Here is a 15,211-nt window from a genome sequence, read left to right as displayed (position 1 = left end):
TTAGTGATCTATTTGTTGATGCGGGAGATTCTACATGTGTACAACGTCTTTCCTGTTAAAAATGCTACCTCCTATCTTCCCAAGGGAGACATCCAGGCAGCGTTGTGTAAGACTCATCACTTACATTTATATATGCGGTTTCGCATAAGGTAGCATGACTCCCTCTGAGTGGAATATATGTTGGTTGGCCTACCACCGTCGTAACTAAACCCACCTTAGCTCCACTGGATGATTTTAGCGGAGTATTGTTGCATGTTTATAATTTTAGTACATTAAGTTTTTACATATCTTTAAAATAGTACAAAGAGCCTCCGTTTTGAACATTTTCCAAATCAATCATGACAGAAGGATTTAATTTGTCCGTGTAACCACTATCCCATATGGGGAGGTTAGATAATGTGATCTACCGTGGCTTTAAAACCTACTCCTGCGATAATATCCCTCAGGGCATCGTTATATAACCGCAAATTCTCATTCATCTCTGACCAGATGCAAGCACACCTCACATAAATTATTTACGACAGATCTCTTTTTCTGGTTTCCATAGAAACTGAACCTTATGCGAGCAGACACAGGCTTCCCTGTTGGTTCGAAGGCGGCCGTCTGGTCGAATTTGACTATTCAGACATTTATATGTATTTACTTTCGCATTTGCCATATCATGACATCTACAAAAATTACTATTACTTGTATTTATGATTATTCTTGTTTATGGAACAAAATACAAAGTTTATCATCTACTCTCGACAAAAGCTTTAATCAGGACAACTGTATCCCACAGAAACCTGCTCGGAAAATAATATCATAAATACCATAATCGCTCATGTTCACCAAAACGTGGCTTTAAGAAAAATCAAAGCTACAAAGAAACAAATGAGAATATTTACCGTGAGCAAATTTTGTGGCGTATTTCAGAGAGCTGCCAACAAGACAGACTAGGCCGTCTACAGAGTTCATTACCGTCTTGATGCAGATTACACATTCTAGACGCAAGACCAGGTTAGAGAAACACCCATTCTTATACAGCGCCAAGTTCTCCAGGCATTCAAACAGCAGTTCTAGTCCGTCGTTGTCGAGGAACACCTTCATCCAAAGACGATTTCCACAAGAGAGTTTCTGGCGAAGTCTAGAGAAATTCTTCACCGACGCGTGATGGAGGAGGTAAATACAGGCTTGTGAAAGAAGCAGATCTGTAGCGACGTCAGCCAGGTGGAGGTCGGACACCGACCGTGTCAGTTTGCGACGGCGTCCTTTAGTCTGGGTTCTAAGGGAGCCGTTGTCTTTTACCATATTTTTCGGAAAGAAACTGTTCAAAGGACGCAAGGATGAAAAATCTCCTGAGAGATTCATTCCGACGGAGATGAGATCAAAATTTCTGTCTGTCACCTCAGAAACACTGTCTTTATCCAAGCGGTCAGTAAAAGTCCACCTTTTCCCGGATTCTTTACGCTATGACTGGTCTGTGGCCCTCAACCACACGGCAGAACCTCTGTCAACCACAACTCGGAGAAGCCTGTCATTACACACGAGTGGGCTGTACCAAGATTCTCCTCTACGGTTGTCCTTTTGACATTGGGTTTTAGATAACGGTTTTAGGCTTCGCGCATCTGATGTTAATATATCGTGCTATAGTCAATGAAGGACTGACCATAAGACAACAAGAAATTCAAAAGAGCAACCTCATAACACATAAAGTCAGTCTACTATGTAAAACATCCGTCGATATCTGACCGTTTATACCCCTGCGGTTAGGTATCATTTGATACCACAGAAGATCAATGATCACTTACAAAAGGAGTTCCATTTATGGAAGAAGAGCCCGAAACATGAGCGACTGTACGACAATCACCACTCGGGCGGCCAATAAGGACGTATATTACTTTCACTTTCAAGACGTCTGAATCGCTGTAAATATATCTTGTCTTCGGGCATTTCTATAAAGGTTCATCATATTACTAGCTCTATGCAGCCTGTGACGCACCCATGTTGCCATATTTGGTAGGTCAGTGGAATCCCAAAAACAAAGTCTTATGACAGTTCTTGTGATAGGTCATGTGTTCCATGCTCCAACACACTGATTTATTCACCACACTGTTTTTTCTTCACACTGATTTATTCACCACACAGATTTATCCAACTCATTGTTTATTCACCACAATGATTTATTCATTACACTGATTTATTCATCACACTGTTCTTCATCACACAGATTTATCCAAAACACCGATTTTTCACCACACTGTTTTATTCGCCGCTCAGATTTATCCACCACACTGAATCAAACACCACACAGATTCATTCCCCACACAGATCTATCAAACGGACTGATTTATTCATCACACTGCTTTATTCAAGAAACTGTTGTTTATCACATAAATTTATCCAACACAATGATTCAATCACCACACTGATTTATTCTTCACACTGATTTATTCACCACATTGATTTATTCACCAAAAACATTTATCCAACACACCGATTTATTCACCACACTGATTTTCACCACACTGATTTATCCAAAACACTGATTTATTCACCGCACTGATTTTTTCCACACAGATTTATCTACCACACTGATTTACTCACCACACTGATTCACCGTACAAAGTTACTTACCCCACAGATTTATTCACCACATTTCTTCACCAGACAGATTTATTCACCACACTGACTTATTCACCACACAGATTTATTCACCAAAATGACCTCTTATGATGACCTCTTTATTAACCTCTTGTGATGGAAGTACATGAAATTTAGTGGATTCACTGCCATGTCAGATGGTGTTTTTGGCCAGGTTAATATATGGGTGTTTACATCAGAATTTGTTTGCACACTGAATCGGGTGGGGACAGGAAACAATGACTGAATGCAGTATAAAACTGCTCGCAGATGTAAAAGTAGAATGGCTGCTGAGTTAATGCCACATGATAGGTTTTCCTGGAAATGGCCTTCATTAATCAGACTTGACATTTATTAAATGCACTTCCTTTCAAATGGTTGGTATTCAGTGTATCTGTGGAGAACGTTTCACTTGCCCAACAGTACACAGTTGTCAATATCTGTCACGCTGCCTTCAACGTCACATTACACGACACAACAGTAAAAGTAAACTAAAGAATTTATTTATGGCAAACTGACACCGAGCACAGCCCAGGGGAAACCCACGACCATCCGCAGGTTGCTGACAGACCTTCCCACTTACGGCCGGAGAGGAAGCCAGCATGAGCTGGACTTGAACTCACAGCGACCGCACTGGTGAGAGGCTTCTGGGTCGTTACGCTGCGCTAGCGCGCAAACCAACTGAGCCACAGAGGCCCCTCTAATGTATATATGCCTGATCCATGCTGTTATGAGGTCACCCTTTATCTCATGTGTATGCATGGCTTCTAGCACTGTTCTCATCGTGATGATCACTTTAGGATCTAATTCTATTACTGTTCACATCGTGATAATTAATTTGGGATTTGACTATGCCTGTTCTCATCGTAATAATTATTTGGGATCTAAATCCATCACTGTTGACATCGTGATAATTAATTTGGGATTTGACTATGACTGTTCTCATCGTAATAATTATTTGGGATCTAAATCTATCACTGTTTACATCGAGATAATTAATTTGGAATTTCATTATGACTGTTCTCATCGTAATAATTATTTGGGATCTAAATCTATCACTGTTTACATCGAGATAATTAATTTGGGATTGGACCATGACTGTTTTCATCGTGATAATTATTTGGGATATAAATCTATCACTGTTTACATCGAGATAATTAATTTGGGATTTGACTGTCACTGTTCTCATCGTGATAATTATTTGGGATCTAACTGTACCACTTCCATCTTTCACGTCTGTTTCTATCGCAGCTGTTAAGCATTGTGGTAGTTCATTTAGATCGTATATAACTCCATCGTATACGTATATGACCTCTATCTCTGTTCACAATGTGATAGTGCATTTGGAATTTGACTCTTTCACATCTATATGCATGGTTTCTATCATTCTTCCCATCCTGATAATTAATTGGGGATTTGACTCTGTCACTTCCATCTTTTACGTCAGGGGGTTCTATCGTCGATGACATGCCATGCGATTGTTCATTTAGATTTATAACTCCATCGTGAACACTTCATTTGACTGATATAATTGTTAATGGCACCCAGGTAAAAAGATAACGAGGTTATTCTGTACTCTATACAATAGTTACTATAGTCACTATATAAGCGGCATGCTGTAACATAGGCTTACATCTCAGCCTCTCCCAAAGCCAGTTGTAACCCAGGTTAAAGTTTTCAGAATCCAACTCCCAATATGATGCAGTTCATATTGCTTCTACTCTTCATGTAGATGATTAATGACGTCATACCTCATCAATACATCGCGGGTGGCTGAGTCACCGCCATGCATACATGAAAGATCGCAGTGCGGAATTTCATCACGTGCTTTATTGTTTTATATCACTGACAAGCGAGGGAGATCAACACATCAAACCTAGGTGAATATGATAATAAGGGATTACCACACGGTCAGCTGGTAAATATCAGCACCTGCCTGTGTGATGGAATGTCGTTTTCTAGCCAGGTGCGGAGGATAAACAACCATGTCGACAGCTGACAAACTTATCCACCTGGACTGTATACTCTGAAGTCTTCATGTTAATGCATGGATAAAACAGGAGAACCTAGAGTAACCCCCCGACCGTCGACAAGTACCTGATTAAAAACCATTCTGAAGAAAAGCATATATGAAGCAGGGAAAGTTGAATTCGAGGCCGCCAGCTCATGCGACACCAAGGCTTCCATCAGAGTAAGCAAACAAAAACATCTCCATATAACAAGAAACATACGGACGTTCCAAGAATAAACCTACAGGCGCCAAATTCTACAGTTAAAATCTCGGTTGATACGTGGAAGCCAGAATGAAATTGATAGAATAAATAGTGAGGACAAAATTCGCAAAATGACTTAACGGAATCCTCGCTTTTACCCGAAGGGTTTTATGAAACTAATGCTGATCCGTTGAAATCTTTCTTCACAACCAAATTAAGCTATCATGTAATTCATATGTAAGCCACAGTACTGATAATAACAAAATGGACTTACTTAAGCATATATTACTTGAATGAAAGGATATTTTTTAAATAAATCGTTGGTGTTGATCTTAAATTAAACTACCCGTGACAAGTGATTAAATGACGCCACCCCAATTATGGAATCATAAAATAAGCTACAAGTGCAATATGCTTTAATAATGAGGAACTCAAAACTCATTCAAGTCTGTTCTTTTGGAAAAATATCACATGTTTGCATAATAAATAAGACTGATAAAATTGGAGAGAAAGAGTAATGTTGTTTTGCAATGAGGTTTACCTGCATTTATTGTATCAAATGTGGTCGACATTTCAGTTATGTGATCTTAATCAGGTTTCTAACTTATGCTTCTTCATGATGAATTTCAAAAGCAAAGAGATATTCTTCAACCACAAGCTGAGCAAGGTAATGTATATGGCTAATGAAACAGAGCCCAAGAGCTCTTGAACACTCTGAGATTATACACCACAGTGTGTAAAATCTGAGTGTAAATCACATGACAGACGAGGTATCCTGATGATCACGTCAAACGTCACATGACAGACGAGGTCTCCTGATGATAGCGTCAAACGTCACATGACAGACGAGGCCTCCTGGTGATCACGTCAAACGTCACATGACACGTCACGTCGCATGACAGACGAGGTCTCCTGGTGATCACGTCAAACATCACATGACAGACGAGGTCTCCTGGTGATCACGTCAAACGTCACATGTGACGTCGCATGACAGACGAGGTCTCCTGGTGACCACGTCAAACGTCACATGACAGACGAGGTTTCCTGGTGATCACGTCAAACGTCACATGACAGACGAGGTCTCCTGGTGATCACGTCAAACGTCACATGACACGTCACGTCGCATGACAGACAAAGTCTCCGGTGATCACGTCAAATGTCGAGCCATTGAAGACCTGTCTCCTGGTGATACGATGCCTTCATGTGGCTTCGTATAAATACGGATAAGAAAATATCTGTATTTTAAAAATAGAATATGAGAATATGACTATGAGAATAATGTAGTAATACAATGATATGTGGATGCCATGCCATGTGAATGCGATGTCATGCGGAGGTGATGCCATGTGAGTGCGATTTTTTTTTTTTTGACTGGTGTTTACGTCGTACTCAAGAATATTTCACTTATACGACGGCGGCCAGCATTATGGTGGGTGGAAACCGGGCAGACCCCGGGGGAAACCCACGACCATCCGCAGGTTGCTGGCACACCTTCCCACATACAGCCGGAGAGTAAGCCAGCATGAGCTGGACTTGAACTCACAGTGACCGTATTGGTGAGAGACTCTTGGGTCATTACGCTGCGCTAGCGCGCTAACCAACTGAGCCACGGAGGCCCCGCATGTGAATACGATGCCATGTGAATGTGAATGTCATGCGGAAGTGATGCCATGTGAATGCGATGCCATGTGGTGTGTGTTGTGTTACACCTGTATAATCGCAGGAGGAATTCTTGTACTGTGGCTGCCTTCTTACTGAATCAATCCTGTTTGCACGCGTTATTTTCCAGCTCAACATACATGCTATTCTCCAGCTAAGTTAGACGAGAGAGGTTGAATACAAGGCACAAAGTGTTTCATTGCTTGGGTTTACAGGATGTCGTAAAGTTTTTAGAGCTCACGGCACACTAAGTTACATCTAATCACTCGGCTTGAACCTTGGTCCTTAATTGATCATGCTGGTTGCACGAATCTTATTATCCAGGATGACAAAAAAAGACACATGGGATTACCTAAACAGTAAAAACGGGAAAAAAAATTGTTTTGGCTTTTCTGAGTCTATCAGTTTAAGATATGGCGATAATTTAAGTGACAAATAAGATGCTTATTATTCACCCAGGAAATGATAGGACGACGGTAATTGAGGGACGCTGCCAAGTTGTCATTTTGATACAGGCGTTCTGTTGGCGTCAAGGCAACGTGTTAGTCTGTTCATGTGAAAACACACTCATATCGGCTAGATTTCAGCGTTGCCAAGCAACTAGATAAATTTATCGTCGAATTGGCATTTGTCATTATGTATAAGAAAGATACAAACTCCGGATCTAAATGAAGAAAGACGGTCGTTAGCATTTCAAGGTGGGCGTTTGCACGGACTTTCGTCAGCATGTCCAATCTTAGTCCAAGAGACAACTCAAGCAATAATCTCACCAATAACTCATATTTCGTTCCATCGATATCTTGTTATGCGGTAATCAAATCTACTACATCGCCAAGGAAGATAACTCAATCATGCTTGAATAATTTCTTTTCCAGATAATTGCGATCTGGATTTCCGGGCTGTTTTGCGACCGTTTATTTCTGTACACTTCTTCCAACGACAGCCTAAGCCTAAACCTATTGGAGCCAGACCTTAAAATAACCCGGCCTTGTTTTCCTCAGCTTTCTCCTTCATTAATCAACATTTTCCCTGAGAATAGCTGATAACCAACAGATAGTACGGTCTCTCTGGAGTGTTGCTTCCAGCAATGTTGCCCAGAAATTTACTGCCGACTGTTTCACTTATTCACTTGACCAACAGTTCTAAATTATTCATAGTCCTTGGCAGTTGTAAAATTGTCAATCAGACAACCAATTTAGCAAAAACAGAGATGCAAAGACAATTATTACCCCAAAATCGACTTCACCACACTATTCATTACAAACCCAGGGGACGGACTGCTTATGAATAAAAAGAAAACATCCACAAAACGAGGTAAAAGCACCTATGTACCTTATATAATATATCAACAGGCAGTTCTGCCTACAAGTCTGTCGTTTAACAATCCTCAAATGCTGTATAGGCTATGACGGATCACAAAGACTGGTTTATGGGACCCAGTTACAAGGTAAACTATACAAGTACGTTAATGAGATAGTGAGTGAGTGAGTGCTTGGGGTTTAACGTCGTACTCAACAATTTTTCAGTCATATGACGACGAAGGAATCATTAGGGTGCATATACGTGTAATGTGCCTCCTTGTTGCAGGACGGATTTCCACCGCTCTTTTATTTAGTGCTGCATCACTGAGACGACTTACCGAAGGCAAGTAAGCCGCCCCGCCCGAGCCATTATACTGATACGGGTCAACCAGTCGTTGCACTATCCCCTTCATGCTGAACACCAAGCGAGGAAGTTACAACTTCCTCTTTTAAAGTCTTAGGTGTGACTCGACCAAGGATTGATCCTGGATCTACCGGTCCCGAAGCGGATGCTCTACCATTAATGAGATAGAGATACAAACTGAATCACACAAGAAGGCTGATGAGACCGAGTAACAACGTCAACGACACAAGCAGGTCATATGATCGTGGCAGAAATTGAACGGCATAAGCAGGTTAATGGGACCGAGGTGCAAAGTGAACCTCACAATCAGGTTGATGGGGCGGCTGTACAAAGTGAGCCTCATAATCAGGTTGATAGGACCGAGGTACAAAGCGAGCCTCACAAGCAGGTTGATGGGACCGCAGTATAAAGTGAATCTCACAATCAGGTTGATGGGGCCGCTGTACAAAGTGAGCCTCATAATCAGGCTGATGGGGTCGCGGTACAAAGTGAACCTCACAATCAGCGTGATCGGACCGCGGTACAAAGTGAAACTCACACTCAGGTTGATCGGACCGAAGTACAAAACCACACAAGCTCGTTTATAAGACTCAACAAGACTAGAAGCAGATTTGCTACGTAGGGTGCATAGGGCTCGAACTCCGAGACTAATGGGGCTTCATTAAATATAATGCTAAAGGTGTGTTGCACGTCTTTGTGTCCATGTAATCAGGTAATTACACGCTTATGGCGGAGATTAAACATGCCATGTTTCTCGTCTATACAGCGAGTAAGACATAGCAGGATATTAGGGTCGGGTGTATGGTTGGATTTGCGGTAACACATGCACTTGGTTACAAAACATGAAATCTGTCTATGGTTGATGATTAATATACATTATTGTCAATCTAAATAACCCCATATGGCGCAGTGAATGGCAACAAGACACCAACCACTCCTGGACGAAAACAACTGGCTTACATCTACTGATTCATGTACACTTAAAACTAAGCGGATCTTTAAATTTCCATTTTTAATTATCACTTTTAATATTTAAAGAGTTAGGTGCATAAGGTTTTAGTAACCATGACGACACACACGGGAAGACAATGGAAATGTAGTCAAACTGGAACATTAAAATCAAGTTACGTTTACTCGTTGAATAAGCTGATTTGAATGGTTTCAATAGTTTTGCCATGTTACAACTCTTCATAAATAGTAGCGCAGTGATTATATATTCATTTATGGACAGATGAATAGATCTATACGCTGCACTAAACATTCAGTCGTCGATTGGGCTATTTTTTTATTCACTACTACGCTGGTATAAACAAGTGTAGGGGCAGACAGCATTCTAACAGCTCTGAATATTGGTTTTACATACAGACTACAGTGGATATAATGAACCATGCTATAACACTAAAAATAAATACAAGAACATAAATATGTATAGCGCGGTAGTTTCCCACGTCAAAAAAAAAACTGGATAAAAACACGTTATGATTTAAAGATAAGCATACTGCACAAAAACAGAGACTAGTTTAGCACTGCACTTAAAATCTAGACAGCAACACAAACACTTCATTAGTAGACTCATGTACAGTGTGAAATGTGCAAAAAATGGACATGACATGAAATACAGAAAGCTGCAAGTGCTACATGTACAAGTGCGCAAACAGAAAGAAAACAACAATTAGGCATCACGTCCGCACAAAGCCCTTAATGTACACCCCGATATGACCCAGTGACGTGCAAATATTCACGGAAGAAGGTTACTGGTGACATGTGTTTTACTCACCTAACCCTGAGATAAACCAATAAAAATAACCAATCAGTCACTGAAGCTTGAAACTAGTACACTCAAAAGAAGCTCACATTTATTTTTTTGTGAATAAAAGTGTATAAGATCTACAGTCAATCCCGCCTTAAGCAAGCAGTCAATGAAGTGGGAAACACTAACATAGTTTTCTAACAAATAAAGATATTTGTACTAACACTTGGTACTTCACGTACACAACAAATCTTCACGTGTTTATGTCCAAATAATTAAGGTAGAGTTAGAGCTAACAGGTTGTTGCCACAGGCAGGTAGCTACTTCATTTGTCCAGCTGGGTGTTAAAACAGGTTTGACTGTAATACAGTGATGACGAACAGAAATGCAAATTCATATAGAACAAAATGATACGAAATAAACACATATATTGCAAACTTTGCTAGACAATTTCAACACAGAGGGCTCAAGCTTTCACTGTGCTACATAATGATATCATTGGTACTACTGAACATCAGACGTGTTAAGAAATCGGCACAGTGTCGGGTGATAACATCTTAAGGTGGTCGGCAGGCTATTCTATATGGCATACATATAATCCCAAACAGACTTATCAAACCAGGCCATCAGTTTTCCTTGTAGCAAAATATGTGTATACTGGACTCGTATGAAGCCCAAATGTATGTGAAGTTCTGAGTAATTATAGCCTTCAAGAATTTCGATAAATCACATTTTATCACTGAGATCGCCACAGTCCAATTTTAGGAGTAACAGCATGAGTGAAGGTGAAATTCACTGACACGGAACGTTGCTAGCTATTCGGAGTGTCCCTCTAGCTCACATTTACCTACTGAATTATAAAGGGTTTATAGACTCTATAAACTTTTTATTGGAAGCGATGTCCTCATAAATGCTTTAACGATTTCTTACCTAAGACTACATAATTTTTAAAATAAACACATGCGGAATCCAGGAATTATCCACACGGACATGCAGTACTTTGTGTTCAGGGACATATGGCTCAAAAATTCGTTTTCTGAAGTTATTTCCTGAAAGCTTAAAATGTTTACTTGTCACATCCATGTAACCTAAAGAAGATAGGATGCTTGACCTTTAACCTGTCTACAGGGCAAGAGGTTAGAATGCCTTACCTTTGACCAGCTTGGTGGTGTAGTCCTCATGGTTCACCAGATAATCCACGCCCAGTTTGGTGTTCAGAACACACTTGATACACGCTACGCATTCCAGTAGAAGCAAAGCCTCCGATAGCTGGTTTACCCTTTTACTCCCGATCATGTCTACATACTCCAAAAGGGCGTTCAATCCACCCGCCTCCAGAAAGCCCTCAACCCATGTCCCATCAGCACTCTTCATTTTCTTCTTGAGTGCCGAGTACGTTGACATAGACGGCAGTTTCAGAAGTCCCACACAAATCTCCGGTTCGCATTTGTCAAAATCCACATGGGACAGAGTTTGGGTTATTCTGCTCTTCCAAGAATGAGTCCTACTGTACGGCCGTTTGGCAACACCGCCTTTCTTAGCAGCCGCCGGGGCAGCCTCGATGGCGGAGGTGTCGGGCCCAAAACTGACATTGGCTTTCGGTCGAGCACCGGCGCTTGAACCTCCGGGATCTCCGTCCACACTGGTCCCGCTCACATCTGGGGGTGAGGTCGACGGTAAAGACGAGCCCAGTGTGTGGTCGTAATCCTCATCGACATCCTCGAAAACGTCTTCATCATCTGATTCTTCTTCTGATGTGGTCTCTTCAGCGGCGAACGCCTGGAAACGGGCCAGGGCCTTTCGGAAAAAGCTCGCCATAGCCTTCTTAGCCTGTTGGAGAGAAAAGTGATAACCAGATTATCAAACACGAAGCTAACAGAACCTGGCCTGAACTCACAGACACTCACAAAAACAGATCGGGCCAATAATCTCCTGAATTCATTAACGAACGGGATTAGCTCTTAACAACTTACATAGACGGATACAAATAGGCCGAGACAATCAGTCCATTCTGATCAGTCTGTTGACAGTGTTATCAGGTCGGACTGGATCGCTAGTTTATGCACATATCTTATTGAGTACACTGAATATCATGGTCTCCCTTTGGCCATCCTACCGTATGTATATACACAAAGTTGTGGGCCCAAAACAGTAAAGCTAATCAGCTAAGTCTCGTGTGGGACGTCCTCACACATTCCTGCTCTTCAAAGTTTGAACTCGTGAACGACTGAGCTAGGTTGACATCCGGGTCCCTGTGATAGCAGATGGTAGTGGTTATCCACCCACAGGCGGGCTCTTTTTTACCCTCTCAACAAAATGCTGTGTTTCACTTTTGTGGTTTGTCAAAAGGGTTATTCTGTCCGACTAATACAGGAGTGTCACTAGGACAAAACTCGCCTGAAGCGGTATGTAATGACTACTCCGACTGTATACGACAGAATACCAACTATAACCCCTTGTCTAACTGAGGGACTGCACAATTCCCGAATCCCTGAGGATAGGGTGGTTGACTGTTTTGTGGCGAGGACGTGTACTATTTCTCACTTCAAAATCACGTGCTCCTCACTGGCCTCATATATAGCGGTCCGCAATGCGTAACAAGTAATGCAGTAAATCCTGTCCGTAAATTAACAGCACTGGTTAATCGGTGGTGTGTCTAGAATATAGATATCGCGGCATTTGAGGCCAAACGAGCCTATCGTGTTAACGACGATACTTTCACTTATCCCTGCAAAATACCACATCCAGCTTGACAGGTAGTTAAAGTTGCCATACTCGCTAACCGACATTACCCTTTACTGACAGTTTTTGGACATAAATATTATGTAGCCCCACTTCCTGTTCTTCTTGAATGCTGTGGACACACAAAGCAACGAGTTAACCTTGACAAGGCTGTACCCGCAGTTAAGAAATCTCAAGTATTTCAACACAGTATGAGTTATGACGGCTTTCTAGCTTGAACTGTATATACCGGCCAGCTAAAATTTTCCGCAACAATTCGCTTTACGCAGTTAGCTAAGTTATTAACTAATTACATTTGTACGTATACGTGTGTCAATAGATTTTGTAAACAGCCATGAAATTATCAGTCAACTCTATTAACCCACTCTCTGCGGCAGGCTCAGAGTTGACGTCGCCAGGGTGACACAGAACAGCTGTATCCTGCCGAGTCCAAGCATACCTACATGCAAAGCGTGACATGCTCATGTCGTCAGTGTTGCTAACATGACTGCCCACAGAAAGTAAATGTAAACTCGTTATGTACAGGGGCCTAACATCCAAATGAGTTCAGCCCGAACGTCGACACCATGGTATTAGCGTTGTACTTCGCTGGTTACGTGTATGCCGTTCGTATGTTCCATCAGTGACTGGGGAGAACTCCGAACAATCAGTTGAGTTGAGCCGAGTCTAATTCATCTCTCGTATACGTCGAGCCTTAGTGTAACGTGAAAAAGTCTCGGACAGTGTAAAAAATCGTTTGACGCTTTCTTTGATGTCACTCTCACGTTGTCCCTATCGCTTAGATATGTAACACCTAGTGTGGCATAGGTGCATACAGAACAAGGTGGGTATACAGACCGACTTAAATGATGTCTAGGCTACATGGAAGCAACTGTAGCCTAATATTAGTCTATCACAGGACCCAATGCAAGTCGTCCTGTCATACTAGCGTAAATCCTGGTCCGGGCTACAGTGATTCCAAAAGGCGGGCTATTGAAACACCTGTATCACAGACCGTATTCCACGCCGCATTAACGCCATCATTACGCGGACATCGCTATACGAATGTTATAAAATATATTTGTAAAAAATCTATTTTCAGAAAGAATTCAAGTACACAGAGGAATAGATAGATTTGACATCCATACTAGATTTAGAAATGGCGACAGATTTTACACTGATACTAGCTTTTGGAAATCCGATTGATTTGATGGTGAAGAAGCATATTGTAGAGATGTTTTTATAACGCCTATGTCACGAAGCAATCTTTTCACGACACCACCATACATCAGAGCCCAGTGTATGATAAATACCTTATACTGAGATATTGCTCAATTATGAGGTATCTAATTATACCTGAAAGCTTCGCTGCTTCCTTTTCTACGCAGTTCTGTGGTCATTTCAAAATTAAGACGCTTCGTTAAACGACAGAATAAACTCTGTACAAGCGGCGCATGTCCTAGCAGATGCAGAGGTAGTGATTAACAGCTTCGTGCACCACTTTTACACACAGGCAATACGCAATGATGGCTAGAAGGTTACCTCAGACACTAAAGGTTAAAACTGAGAAAATATTCCCACAACTCGTCCGTGAAATATGCAACATACCACACTGGTTTCTAGGAGTTGTTTTTTTTTTATATCATTACTGTAAAAATCTGCAATGTGAGAATAGTAACCGGCCATCTGACAGGCATACAATAAGAGTAACCGGCCAACTGACAGATATGCAATATGTAGATAAAAACGAAACACTCTTTTATATTAAAAATTCTTATGGTTGAGCCTCCAAACTGCCAATCAAAACCCTCAAATCGTTTTTAAAATAAAAAATAAATTAAAACACAAGAGATAGTTGTAGAGGGATGTGCCGCATTGATGTCGCACCATAGACCGGTCACTGTTTTTTCGCAAATATTCAACCTTTCTCATGACATTTCGGAACAGCCGTTTACGGTTCAATGAATCTACTGCACAGAGCTGATGATTTCACTGCAATATTGGACAAGCACCCTAAGTATGATCTTATTTATACCCGACATGAATTTTATCTAGGAACTATCAACATCATATAACCGTTGAAAAACAAATTCGACCAAGGCTATAAATTTTAACTACCCAAATTTCCCTTTCGGACTTTATAGATGCAATTGGAACAACTGATTCTGATCTTACATATAGAGCTCCTTTAAATATTTCCCCCATGTATATGTTTTAGTTACTATTTATTTATTTATTTCTTCGTTTATTTATTTATTTGATTCTTCTTTAAAGCCAGGCTCAAGAGTATTCCATTTATAGGATGGCGGTCAATTTTCGTGTTGGAGGAAGCGGAATGCTTGGTGAAAACCGCGTCATCCAAGCCGAGACAAGCATTAAGAGCGATTGAGTTTGGATACTAAATTCTTCTGGATCTAGATGACTAAAACAGAGATAACACTAAATGATCTTTGCTTCTTATTCAATACTAGAATATCATGTCTCAGAAAATGATTTCGGCGTTCCTTAATATCAAAGCAGACACAACTGTACTTGTTGCTAAACTTCTGTCGCCATTACTAGCCGCAGAAAAGCTGACATC

At 41.1% G+C, this 15,211-nt stretch overlaps 1 protein-coding gene across 5 annotated transcripts in view; it reads right to left on the bottom strand.

Annotated features, from left to right (window-relative positions):
* Positions 1–15,211, bottom strand: part of LOC135472280 (inverted formin-2-like) — a 42,416-nt gene that overhangs the window by 13,055 nt on the left and 14,150 nt on the right. For 3 of the 5 annotated variants that reach the window (XM_064751713.1, XM_064751716.1, XM_064751714.1), the window contains exon 2: positions 11,061–11,739. In XM_064751713.1, the coding sequence (XP_064607783.1) occupies positions 11,061–11,739 (679 nt within the window). Of the gene's footprint in view, positions 1–11,060; positions 11,740–11,882; positions 12,267–15,211 lie in introns of those variants that run through there. The other 2 variants (XM_064751715.1, XM_064751717.1) reach the window with 2 other exon arrangements.

The sequence above is a fragment of the Liolophura sinensis genome, chromosome 8 (assembly GCF_032854445.1).
Source record: "Liolophura sinensis isolate JHLJ2023 chromosome 8, CUHK_Ljap_v2, whole genome shotgun sequence".
Classification (NCBI taxonomy): domain Eukaryota; kingdom Metazoa; phylum Mollusca; class Polyplacophora; order Chitonida; family Chitonidae; genus Liolophura; species Liolophura sinensis.
The sequence above is the reverse complement of the archived record's forward strand: the minus strand, read 5'-3'. Positions and strand labels throughout refer to the sequence as shown.